Source organism: Neodiprion lecontei, chromosome 1 (assembly GCF_021901455.1).
Source record: "Neodiprion lecontei isolate iyNeoLeco1 chromosome 1, iyNeoLeco1.1, whole genome shotgun sequence".
Classification (NCBI taxonomy): domain Eukaryota; kingdom Metazoa; phylum Arthropoda; class Insecta; order Hymenoptera; family Diprionidae; genus Neodiprion; species Neodiprion lecontei.
In genome coordinates, this window is record NC_060260.1 from 8,252,429 (window position 1) to 8,263,838 (window position 11,410).

General features: G+C 34.5%; 1 protein-coding gene across 26 annotated transcripts in view; it reads left to right on the top strand.

The window, feature by feature from the left end:
• The window catches only part of LOC107220941 (ankyrin-3), a 98,940-nt gene extending 89,006 nt beyond the window's left edge, over positions 1-9,934 (top strand). For 15 of the 26 annotated variants that reach the window (XM_046745932.1, XM_046745936.1, XM_046745927.1 and 12 more), the window contains 4 exons: positions 849-917; positions 1,736-3,565; positions 5,190-5,406; positions 7,749-7,827. In XM_046745932.1, coding sequence (XP_046601888.1) covers positions 849-917; positions 1,736-3,565; positions 5,190-5,406; positions 7,749-7,755 — 2,123 coding nt within the window. In that variant the 3' untranslated portion in view covers positions 7,756-7,827. Of the gene's footprint in view, positions 1-848; positions 918-1,735; positions 3,566-5,189; positions 5,407-5,609; positions 5,616-6,286; positions 7,828-7,904 lie in introns of those variants that run through there. The other 11 variants (XM_046745988.1, XM_046746026.1, XM_046745948.1 and 8 more) reach the window with 10 other exon arrangements.
• The last annotated feature ends 1,476 nt before the right edge of the window (positions 9,935-11,410 follow it).

Here is an 11,410-nt window from a genome sequence, read left to right on the forward strand (position 1 = left end):
CATATCCAGTATACATTCACAACAGAGTTTAGTTATTATCATAGTTGTGCAAAGAGTAAATCAAGTTGAAATATGTGCTATAATACCTAACTGAATTAAAAATATCATCGTTTCATGCACAGATAATATTGTCGTTTTCTTAAAAACTACAAGCAAATACAACACTTTAATTCTTGTCGGCCACATAACTTTCATCATTTTTAGTGGATAGAACATTTTTTAAATACAGGCTAGATTCAGAAACATGTTTAACATTAATTTAAGTTATTTTATAGTTGAACTTATATTAAAAATAATACTCATTTGAATCATGCTGGAACTACATAATCGATTCGAACAGACTGAAATTTTCTTTTACGGCAATGATCCATTCCTGTGAATGTATCCTAATTATATGAATTGTCCATGTCCATCCTACGACTTCAAAGAAATAACACTTCGTTATATCGAATAATATATTTTGGTTTCATTTTTGTAAATATATTTTCAGCCTTAATGTGTATTACCCATGATTTGAATATTTCATTTTTTTCGTTTACTGCATGTTTACAGGATTTTGTGCCGTTTTACACCTTGCTACTTCAGTGATAAATCTTGCCACACACACAGTTTTTCATTTATTGCTGTGTATACTTTCCTGTATAGTACAATATAGAGATCATATATTATTATATTATTGCAGTAAGTAATATCTCTCATTCAATTAACAGGAAACTACAGACTAGTGACGCATGAACCGAGGTATGCCATGCAGGGAACACATCATTCATCTAATCTTTGTTGATTCATTGCTTTCAATGTAAACCCATCTCTTACTCCTCAACTCACATGCAATCTATCAATTTCAGATGTAACAGAGGAGGCCTCGAGACGAGCTCAAGATCTAGCTGACCAATCGCTATCTCTCACGCGACCAGGTAACATATTAAACAAAAATAGTTGATACATTATTTCAGGGAAGTCAGTATATTAGTAAAACTACTGTTTTGGTACCCTCAGGTATTTAGCTTTATCTTCTATAGTTAGCACTCCTGCTAACGCTTTCACACTAACTGATACGTTTGATCAATTAATACTAAACGTAGTGTCTGTATACATCTTTTATTGAAAGGTAGCACAATAAGATTGCTTCAAATTTTAGTAAGATATCGTACCATATCGTCAACTATGAATAAAAATCCCTTAGCTGTATTCGGCATACCCGCTTTCTCGTGATTCTTTATACAGCCTTTCAGTTGACACCAGTTTCACAATGAGCCTTACGCAAACAATACTGGTATAATTCAGTGGTCAATTCGTACACCGTTTGCACAAATTTACTGAATCCATTATTTTCTAAGATAAACATATCGCATAGTTGAATCTTGTATATGTTTATTTTGTGACTTTTTTTCACGAGAAAAGAGTTTGCATCACGAATAGTTGACTTTAGTTAGTCTTTCACTGTAAGAAAATTTCATACCTTTTAGTAAAAGTCAAACACAGACTCTAGGTAATTTTCTAATGTGTGTTTTTTTACATATAAACTAATCCTAATGCAATATTGATACTAACTAAAACATAATTCAGTCAAAAAATATATATATTAATTACATAGTATGTATATTAATATATATGTATAATGTAAAGTCAAGCCCATCTTATTGTTGGGTTAAAGTGTTGAGATTATTAGTGTGTATCAATGTGCTTTATGTCCTTGTTCCTGTTCTTGTCCGTGTCCTTTTGGATGGGTCAGGGCATGATTCTACTGAGATTGATGGGACTGTAGAGAGGCATGCTACTTCTGCTCCGTCAAAGCAACCTGTTCCTGCCCCTCGCCACTCCTCCAAGTTGTCCACCAAAACTGACTTACACCTACAAATCGAAGATACTCAAGCAACGCAAACACCTAAAAGCCCCAAAACTAAAATACCAGAGCCAATGTCAAAATTGCCGCAAAAATCTCCAGAAACGTCCAAGGTTTCACTCAAGTCACCTAAAAGATCACAGGAGAAGGGACGCAGTCCTATCATGGAAGAAATATCTGCAAGTACATTTAGAGAGCCTCAAAGTCCGAAGAGTAAAATTCCTGTAAAAATTAAAGAAACAACCAAAGATGGCAATAAAACAATTATCAAAGAATTCACAACTGATGACGGTATGACCACTGTAACTGAGACCGTGTCAGCAAAGTTTGTAGAATCAAAATTGCCAGGACTCAAAAGTTCATCACAAGATAATAAGTTTTCTCCCAAAGTAGGTCTGCCAAACGAAGGTAAAACAGTAACAGAAACTTATACAACAGTTAAAACAACTAAAAATGACTCTACCAAATCGATGTTAATTAACGAAGATAACACTGCAAATATGATAACTACTGTAAAGTCTACCTTAGGCGAAAGTATCGATCCACAAAAATTTAAAGAGAAGTTTGAACACATTTCAAATTTAGAGCCAAGTTCTTCTTGCGAACAGTATGATGAGATACAAGAAGATGGTACAATAGTAAAAACATTTATAACAAGAAGTACTCACTCTGGTGATATCAATCCAAGTGACTTAGCAGAACTCATAAAAGATGGTGAGTCCGTGAAAACGTTAAAAACCATCCGTACTAGTTCAGAGGAACAAATAGATCCAGAAGCCTTCAAGGGTATGACGGATGGAGGTGCCAGTAGAAGAACTGTCACAACCATCACTAGGAGAATAGTTACGTCTGGTGGAGATGATGTGACGGAAGGCGATAGTTCTACAGAGGTAATGAGTCCTGCAGAATTTGATAACATTGTAAAAAGTAGCGGACTGAGAAATACAGTAACTACGTTACACTCAACTTCTGGAACGAAAATAGATCCGTCGAAATTTCAGGAAAAATTATCTTTAGAGGATTTTGAGGAGCTCTCTAAGAAAGGTGAATTTACAAAAACCCTTGAATCATTAAAGACTGAAACAGGTGAGCCAATTGACCCGAAGCTGTACAAACAATTACTGAAAGATGGAAAAGGGGTAGTGAGAACTGTAACCACAGTTAAAAGTACCACAGGTGAACCAGTAGATTTACAAAAACTTGATTTTAAAGATGGAAAAAGTACTAAAACAGTTGTAGTAAAAAGTAGTTTGGAAGAAACTATAGATCCAGAAAAATTCAATGAGTTCTTCAAAGATGGTAACATCACATCAGCGAAGACTGTCAAAGAGACTATAAGAACTGTGAAATCTAGTAGCTCTGAACCTGAAACATGGACTGAAACTGTAGTTACGAAAAGATCGAGTGATGGGAAACCAGAAACTTGGCAAACCATTGTACGATCTGGAGATGTGCGGCCAGAAGATTGGGAAACAGAGTTCTCATTAGACACTTCTCCTGGCTCTGGTAATGGAGACTTTTATTCAAAAAATGGTAGTTCAAGACGTGAAGTCAACAGTGAATCAGATAGCGATAGTTCACCCCAACCAAGAAGAAGATCCCCAAGCAAGAGGCGAACGTTAGGAAGTTCTAGTGGATCAGACGTCGCCCTGCATGAAGGTGCAGAATTGTCCCCATTGGAGGACGACCAAGGTACCTCACTCACAGCTAACCTTCTAAGTAAGCAATGTACATATCCCGCTAACTAACAACCATAATTAAAATCTTCGAGCGAGCTCGAAAACGTATCAACACACTATTATTGGAACTCGATACGCTCTTTAATGAAAAATTGCAGTACTAGTTTGTACTCATACTTATATGGAATATCGAAAATGGAAGTAGCGTGTAATTCAAATTTGAATTACTCAGAATTATAGATATCTTAGTAGTTTCGCGTATTTCTCAAATCGAAATTATAGAAAACGTGTTGTGGAATTAAAAATTTTTCTCTTTTACATTCCATTATTTTTAAATTGCTCCAATATATGTAACAAGAAATCTTCCAATTCGTGCAGCATAACGAGTTGCAATTACTGAGGGACACATGTGCACATAAACATTAACATTTCTTATGGCATGTATATAAACGAAAGACAACTTTCACAAAGAATGTGCATGGAAAACCTTTTTCACAACTACTCAACTTGGAATGCATGGCATTGACAGATTTAGCGTGAATTTGCAAGCAGCATGAATTGAATTGAACATTGGACGTCTTATAATATTGCACAACATTACTAAAACTGAAAAATGAAGCTTGGAAGTAATTGGCGTATTGCTTTATGGATATAGGTACTAAGCATAATGATCCATCGCATTCGCAATGAACACACACCTGCGGGGATTGTGAATACTTTTTTGTGTATTGGATTTTGATGTAAGCGTTCATATCCAATGCATTATTTCTGCGATATGACTTTAACCCAGTTAAGTATGGAATAGAACAGTTATACTAAAAGAGTATATCTGGGGTAACCCAATCACCATTCGATATATCGATTGCAACACTTGAATGTATTCAAAAAATTCAAATATCATCATGTATTACAATCAATATGCATGAGTTATGATAGTTACCCTTTTCCGATTACAAAACTTAAAGTAAATTCCTGAAATGAATATAGACGGATCACGCATCGAAAGTCAGTATATAATGTGAAAACACTCAGTTTGCAGATGACTTTCACTTCGGTGAATTCAGTGCCTTGTTGGTGAATATTTTCTCAATATTGATAAGAATTTTTTCAATAATTTTTACTTACAAGGTATCTTGTACCCTTTAACATATAGATTAGGACCAGGCATCTGAATAGAAATTATTCAGGATTAATTAAGTTCGAAGAACGGAATTATAAAACAGCGTGATGCTTATCATAATTTCATATGTTAAATGTGTAGTTAAGGAAGCTAATATCACTTGGCGTGGGATTCATGTTAGTTACACAGATTCTCTAATCCAGTCTTCTTCCGAGTTATACTCACGTAATATTGGAATCAAGAACTTCATAGTGTACATATGTTTATGTGTGTTGTAAATCACATAATGTATTTAAAGTTTTTTTTTTTTTTTTTTTTTTATCAATCATTTTGTTCTTTTACAATGGCTTTATTCAACTTCTTCATCGTATTCGAAAAGATTCGGACTTTATGTGTGGGGCTGACGAAGGGTTTTTAGATATGTATAAATCCACATGCTTTTTCAGCTCCTCTCTTATACTAACTGCAGTTGGAGAATTGAGATTGTAAATTTCTTAAAAAAAAGTAAAAATTGTTGATCAGAAGAATAATGTTTGCGTGGCAGCAGTGCGCAGTTCAGTACAATCGGCGTGCTCCACCTCTGAGAGCAGTCTGATAGGGACGAAACCTAGGACGAGGACTAGTGGTAGAGCCAGCTGTGTATGTTGGATGGGCGTCGCAGCTGCGGTGTTGGTGGCCCTGCTAGCGCTTATTCTTGTCCTGGAGCCGCGTACGCTCCGACGTGCCCTCGCCCTCTCCAGCCATGCCCCAAGGCAAGCTGGGTACGATTAACGTTAATTCTATTTATATCTTAAAAATAATTGAGCGATCATTTTTATACATGGGCCTAGATAGTGAACGAGGGCGTCATATATGAAAATTAATTTTCATCTACTTCTGCTAGTCAACAGGTCTCCTCGAAAACGAATCTCATTTTAGCAAAACATTTAATCTACTCGACTGATAGATTATCTGAAAGTCAAAGTGTAGAGTAAGTATCGTAAGCTTCGTAAGCTTCTCACTGGTGTCAGTGATAATAATAAGAGCTGCACGCAGGTGCAGGTAAGCGAGGTGTTTTCCGATGTGCCTTTCCCCTATTATTTATAAATCTACTGTCAACTTCCTGAGTAGTACAAATAAAGTGCTATGGTGTAATCATATAGGTGATTAGAATCTATTGTTACTCGTTGCATATTTGTGCGAAGAAACTCTCTGAATTGGTAGGGAATTATCGATGAATTGTCACGTCTGATGAGATTGATTCACAAGGGTTGAATATCGTCAGCTGGTAATTAGTAGAATAAACTTGGTTCCATTATACTATAAGATTGAATGAATACGCACAAGCTTTCTTTTTCTAAGATATAACTGAATAGTTCGTTTGGTCAAACGTTTATGCTGCATGATTTTTTTTTACTATAATCTATACATCGCATGGTAATGTTGCATTGAGAATTATTTGACTTTTCAATCTTGTAGTGTATTGCACTTTAGAATTTCAAGGGCTTATGTAGAATTTATGCTGCTCCTGATAATTTCATTTTTGATTGCACGTTTGTAGAGAAAGTTCAATGAGTGAAGTTTGAAATATTTTACTTTAGTGCTCTTCATTTTAAGTCTGATCTATTTAGTTCTTATAACAATAAGGATATCAAGATAAAGCTAAAGTGTAGAGGGACCAACGATCATGTTATGTAGGTATGAAGTTAGGATTGTTAGGCGAATCGTCAAGTAAGTACAATATTCAAATGTACGTATGTGTAATTGTTGAGTTTAAATTCAATGCATCTTATAATTAGACACATTTGGCAGACAAACATGAGATCAATAGTGATTTGATGATTTTCTCGAAACAGATCAAATTAAGCAATGCAGATATCTATTGTTATCAAAAAGATAAGTATTCTGTTTATATTTGTAGAAAAATTATTACAACTTTTTATAAAAATCGACGAAACTTGTTCCCTTTTAATACTCTACAGTAATGTTCTAAACTTATTAGCTATCATACAGGCTGAATTCCAAATATCAACATCATTAATGGTAATACTTCGTCTTTGTCTGCCACATAATTCGTTTAAACTGATGAAACAAAATTTCTCCTAAATATACGTTTTCAATGAAAATAAGAAGGTTGAAACTTAATCAATAAACCTTTTCAAAACAACCTTGATGCTGTAAAACTGCCTGTTTATTCAGTTTACGAAATAGACTAATTTTCTTTTGCAATAATAAAATAATAACATATCATTCGTCTAACAATACTAACATTGTAGTTAGTACTTCCTCCGATACTTATTATTATTACTTTATTAAAATATTTTGCCATGTGAAAATAGTCAAATAAAACTAACTGCTAAACGCTTTACTCGGCACCCTGAACAGAGCTTCTCACAAGCTTGATGCGCGCAGCAACACTATAACAGAAAGAGCATATTACGCGAATAAATGAAATGACGTAACAAAGTACCCGTCTTCTATGTTGCGTAAACCATATCCATGTTAATTATTCAGTGAAAAGTATAAAAATGTACCGTATTTTTATTTGTTTATTTATATATTTGGTTCAATGCGTATCTTTGAATTTACATGTATAGCATTTGGTACTGCAATCAATTATCAGTAGTATTCAACAAAGTTGATAAAATTTCCGAAATTGAATTGCCACTAAAGTTGTTGTAAACATGAATTTTTTTTTACTTAGTAATCTAAATACCCATTTTGAGTATGAAACCTTCTAGAATGGTCCAAAGTAAATAGCCTGAAGCATACTTATCAAATTTATCAGCATCAAGTTCCCATATGTTCTTTATATGTGTGAGTAACTCTGAGAGAGAAAAAATTCCTGTTCTTCAGTTACGCGGGCTCGACTGTGAATTAAAAACGTATAAAATTTGGCTGAATTCGTAAAAATACGTACATACCATTGTTTGTCAAATGTTTAGCAATGTTGTCAAGATTTTTTTCATATTTGTCTAATATTACCCCTTGTTTGGGCATGATGTAACGATGAAACGTTTTTCTATTGTTAATGTTTATGTCAATGTGAACAAGTTGTAAAGCAAGCCAATATATCTCATACTTCTTACTGATTCCAAGCACCTAACTTATATTTATTACGCAGAGTCTGACTTTTTACAACACACCGAGCCATCTTTTATGGAGACCACTACGACCGAAGTGAATCCTGAAGCTCAAGAAAGGTATAATTTAGTAATTTTGTTCGTTTTTCAATAATTTCTATTCCACCCTCCGTAATAACGTCATATTATTATTCCAGAGTAACCAAAACTACTAGGACAGTGACAGTATCAGTACCTGTGGCAAGTGGCGCTACTGGCGGCACCGATGAACTTCGAGAATCTATGCAGAACATTGTCGACCAATTCATGACCGAAGAAAGACGAGGTCAATAAACAAGAAATAGCTTTTAAAAAGTTCCATGATTTTTCGATGATCGAACCAGAATCATTCAATATGTCCGAGCAGCTGAACTTACGAGGCAAACATTTTACGTCTCGAGCATTGAAGTATTATACAATAGAATATGAATTCCAATCGTTATATCCTCGCGTATCGAACAGTATTCCATATTCGAGGAAAAAGAATATCAATGATATTATAATTATGGCTATTATCTGAGCAATAATGGGATTGCTAGTTGGACTAGCTCCTCGCTAGTCTTCACTAAGCTGGTCCTTTTGTCAGTGAAGTTTCAATTTTGCATATTCGAAAAATCAATCCTTATTTGTTCTCATGAAGAATGCTTGCCTCCATTAGAGCAGCTGCCAATGTTTATGATTCGAATTCATGGACATAATAATATGCATGGAGTTGAAATGAATGCATAATTTGTCAAAGTAACTTGATTTTTGCATCAGTTAGTCGACGATATTAGCCTTAGGTAAATTAGGACTATCCACCACGCGTCGCTTACTAGAAAAGTTAAAGTTTTTATATTCTTCAGAATTATTCTTAGCTTCGGCATTTGGTGGCGAAATGATAAAGCTTCATCGCTATTTATTAAGATTCTACGAGAAAAATACCTTATCTTGCCATTTTATAAAAAGGAAACGAATTTTCAAGCACAATAAATCGAGACTCTAGTACTGTTTTTAGTTTGTCATTTTTATTTATGGCAAGAAATGGTCATTTTACTAACAACGTTGCAATGTAAATTTCATTTATTTAAAGAGTTTTTCCTAACAATTTCAATTGTGTATATTATTATAATTATTTTCTTAGCATAACTTATACATCTTTACTGTATACATAATAGTACTATTGAAATAACTGAGAATTTATGACGATACGATACGTGAATATTTTATTTATATAGAAAGAAAATATTGAGAAAAAAAAATTACTTTTTTGAATCGCCAAAACATCACCAAAATGAATTCGTAATAATTATTCTGAAATAAATGAAATGAACCTAATAAAATTATACTGTTTAGCGAAAGGTTCAGGCAAATATAATTATGTTGTAAGAAGTCCATGTGGTAAAAATTCAACAGCCCAAAACTCATTTTAGGCTAGGCAGCGTTAGCTTTCAGTGTGTAACACATTTTAAAAGGAAAAAAGTATAATATATATTTAGAAAATCTTCTAGAATAAAGATATTCTATTAATATATAATATATTATATTATAAATAAACAAAAAAGATATAAGAATTACACATGCAGAATTTATAAATTATTATCTATAATACCTTCGATACAATATATTATACATACAAAATAGTCTTGCCTTGAGCCACCTGATGCAAGGACCAAAGGCACAATCACTATTGCTACAATGTAGACGTTATACCGAAATTACAACCAATATACTTATACTGCATAATGCTACCTGCTACGAAATTGTTTTAACTCTGGCCTCTGAATGGAACAATTTTATATCAACTATACATTGATTTAAATTTTTTTGTACAATATGGTCAATACTTTTACTTTTTGCTTTCTGATTTATGTAACTTGTACAGATGTGTAGAAAATTTTCAGTTTCATCATTCAACTGCACCAAAATATTTGAAAACCAGTAAACATACCGTCCTAAGTTGAAACCATTGTTTCTTTCGCAGTAAGCAATTTTTATACGGTTTAGTTGAGGTTTCATGAACAGTGCAGCATGCTTCGCAACGAGCAGCTCTATTATTATATGCTAAAATAGAAATAAAAATATAAAATTTCTGTCAACACACTAATGGTGCCGCATCATGTCGTAATATTAAACGAAATAATGTCATACTGTATTATCGTGTGACACCTATCAATGACAGCATAATAAAAAGGATATTGCAAAATTATATATAATATTTACATTAAATTATATATATAGTACATAAAAAGCATCAGTTTTACAATAGATATTACATTCTAATTCATTTAAACTTATATACTCGTAAATCCGGTTTAGCATCTCAAATGGCATCTCTTATTATCTCATGATCCAGTTGTATTCAAGTTAAATTGCGGCAGATAATTCGCACTCAGCGTCCACCAGGTAGCGCTGAAGTTGCCACGGAGTTGAAAACTCGGCAGCAAAGTACTGCGGCAGCATTTTGCTGCCAGTGAACATTTGGCTTTAAGGAGCTGTTGAAGCCGAGACCAACGGACAGAGCTAGTCGTGCAACATGCTGTGGTCCTCTCTCTGTCACACGATGAAGAGAGTGGAGAGCAGCCGCTAGGCAGTCGATGTGACGACCTAGTAGTAGCGTCCTCTGACACGAAAAGGTCATTGGAACTAATTTTCGAGGTGCCTGGACGGTAAATGTTTGTCGGCAACCGACCAATACTTTGCCGTATTCAGCGTCAAGAAAGCAGGGGATAATACAGAGCATATTTACCGTGGCAAAGTGTTACTGCAGTGGTTGAAACTGAACAAATCGTGAAGTGTGAAAACGTGGTGATTAGTCTTCTCCGTGTGTATAAGCTATGTGGAAACCATGACAACGTTGTCATTTTTTGGTTGTATTACGAAGTACCCCTTTGTAAAAATATAAAAGAATTACAAAAGAATGCGTTACTGCCTCGTAAACTGTGTGTGGATTTTGCAATTAAGATTCAGGCTGTTGATAAAATTAAGTACTTCTTACATGGCGTCAAAGGATCGATTCGAAAAGGAACTAAGCTCTGAAAAAAATCAAACACCGTTATTATGGAATCCACATATCCAAATATCATATTCAGACATAGTGGTACATAAACACATTATCGGTAACGTAATCTAGTTTAAATCCCGTGCTCACATATCGCGAAAAGACAAGGTATGCCATTTTTTCTTCATCTTTTATTCGTTTTTACGCATTTATTGCGCATGCATTCGATCGAGAGTCGTCAGAGAATTCGGATTTGCGTTTCCAAAAGTGTACTATAAGGTGATAATTCAGATCGCGTTGTTCAATCATTGTATTCTCACAGCACTCATCCATGAATAACATGCAAAGGGCAGCGTGTGACCCAAAGAAAAAACAAAAACATCCTGCGCATATCGAATGTTTCGAGTGTGCAGTGCTTTCTTCACACTTCAGCTTTTAGCGATGTCGATTTTCATCTGTGCATCCGGAGTCCTTTTCATTGCTTGTTCGGCTGATTTCCGGTAAATGTGTACTTGCATTTTTGGCAAGTTTATCCAGTCGGTTCATACAGCCAGCTACTGCACATAAAGTGAGAGTTAGCGTAGAATCAAGTGTTACTGCGGAGCAGATTCTCGAATTATAGCGTTCTAAAGTTTTTTACACAAGTTATTCACATATTCAGACTGCTCTCGGGCAAAGTTTTAA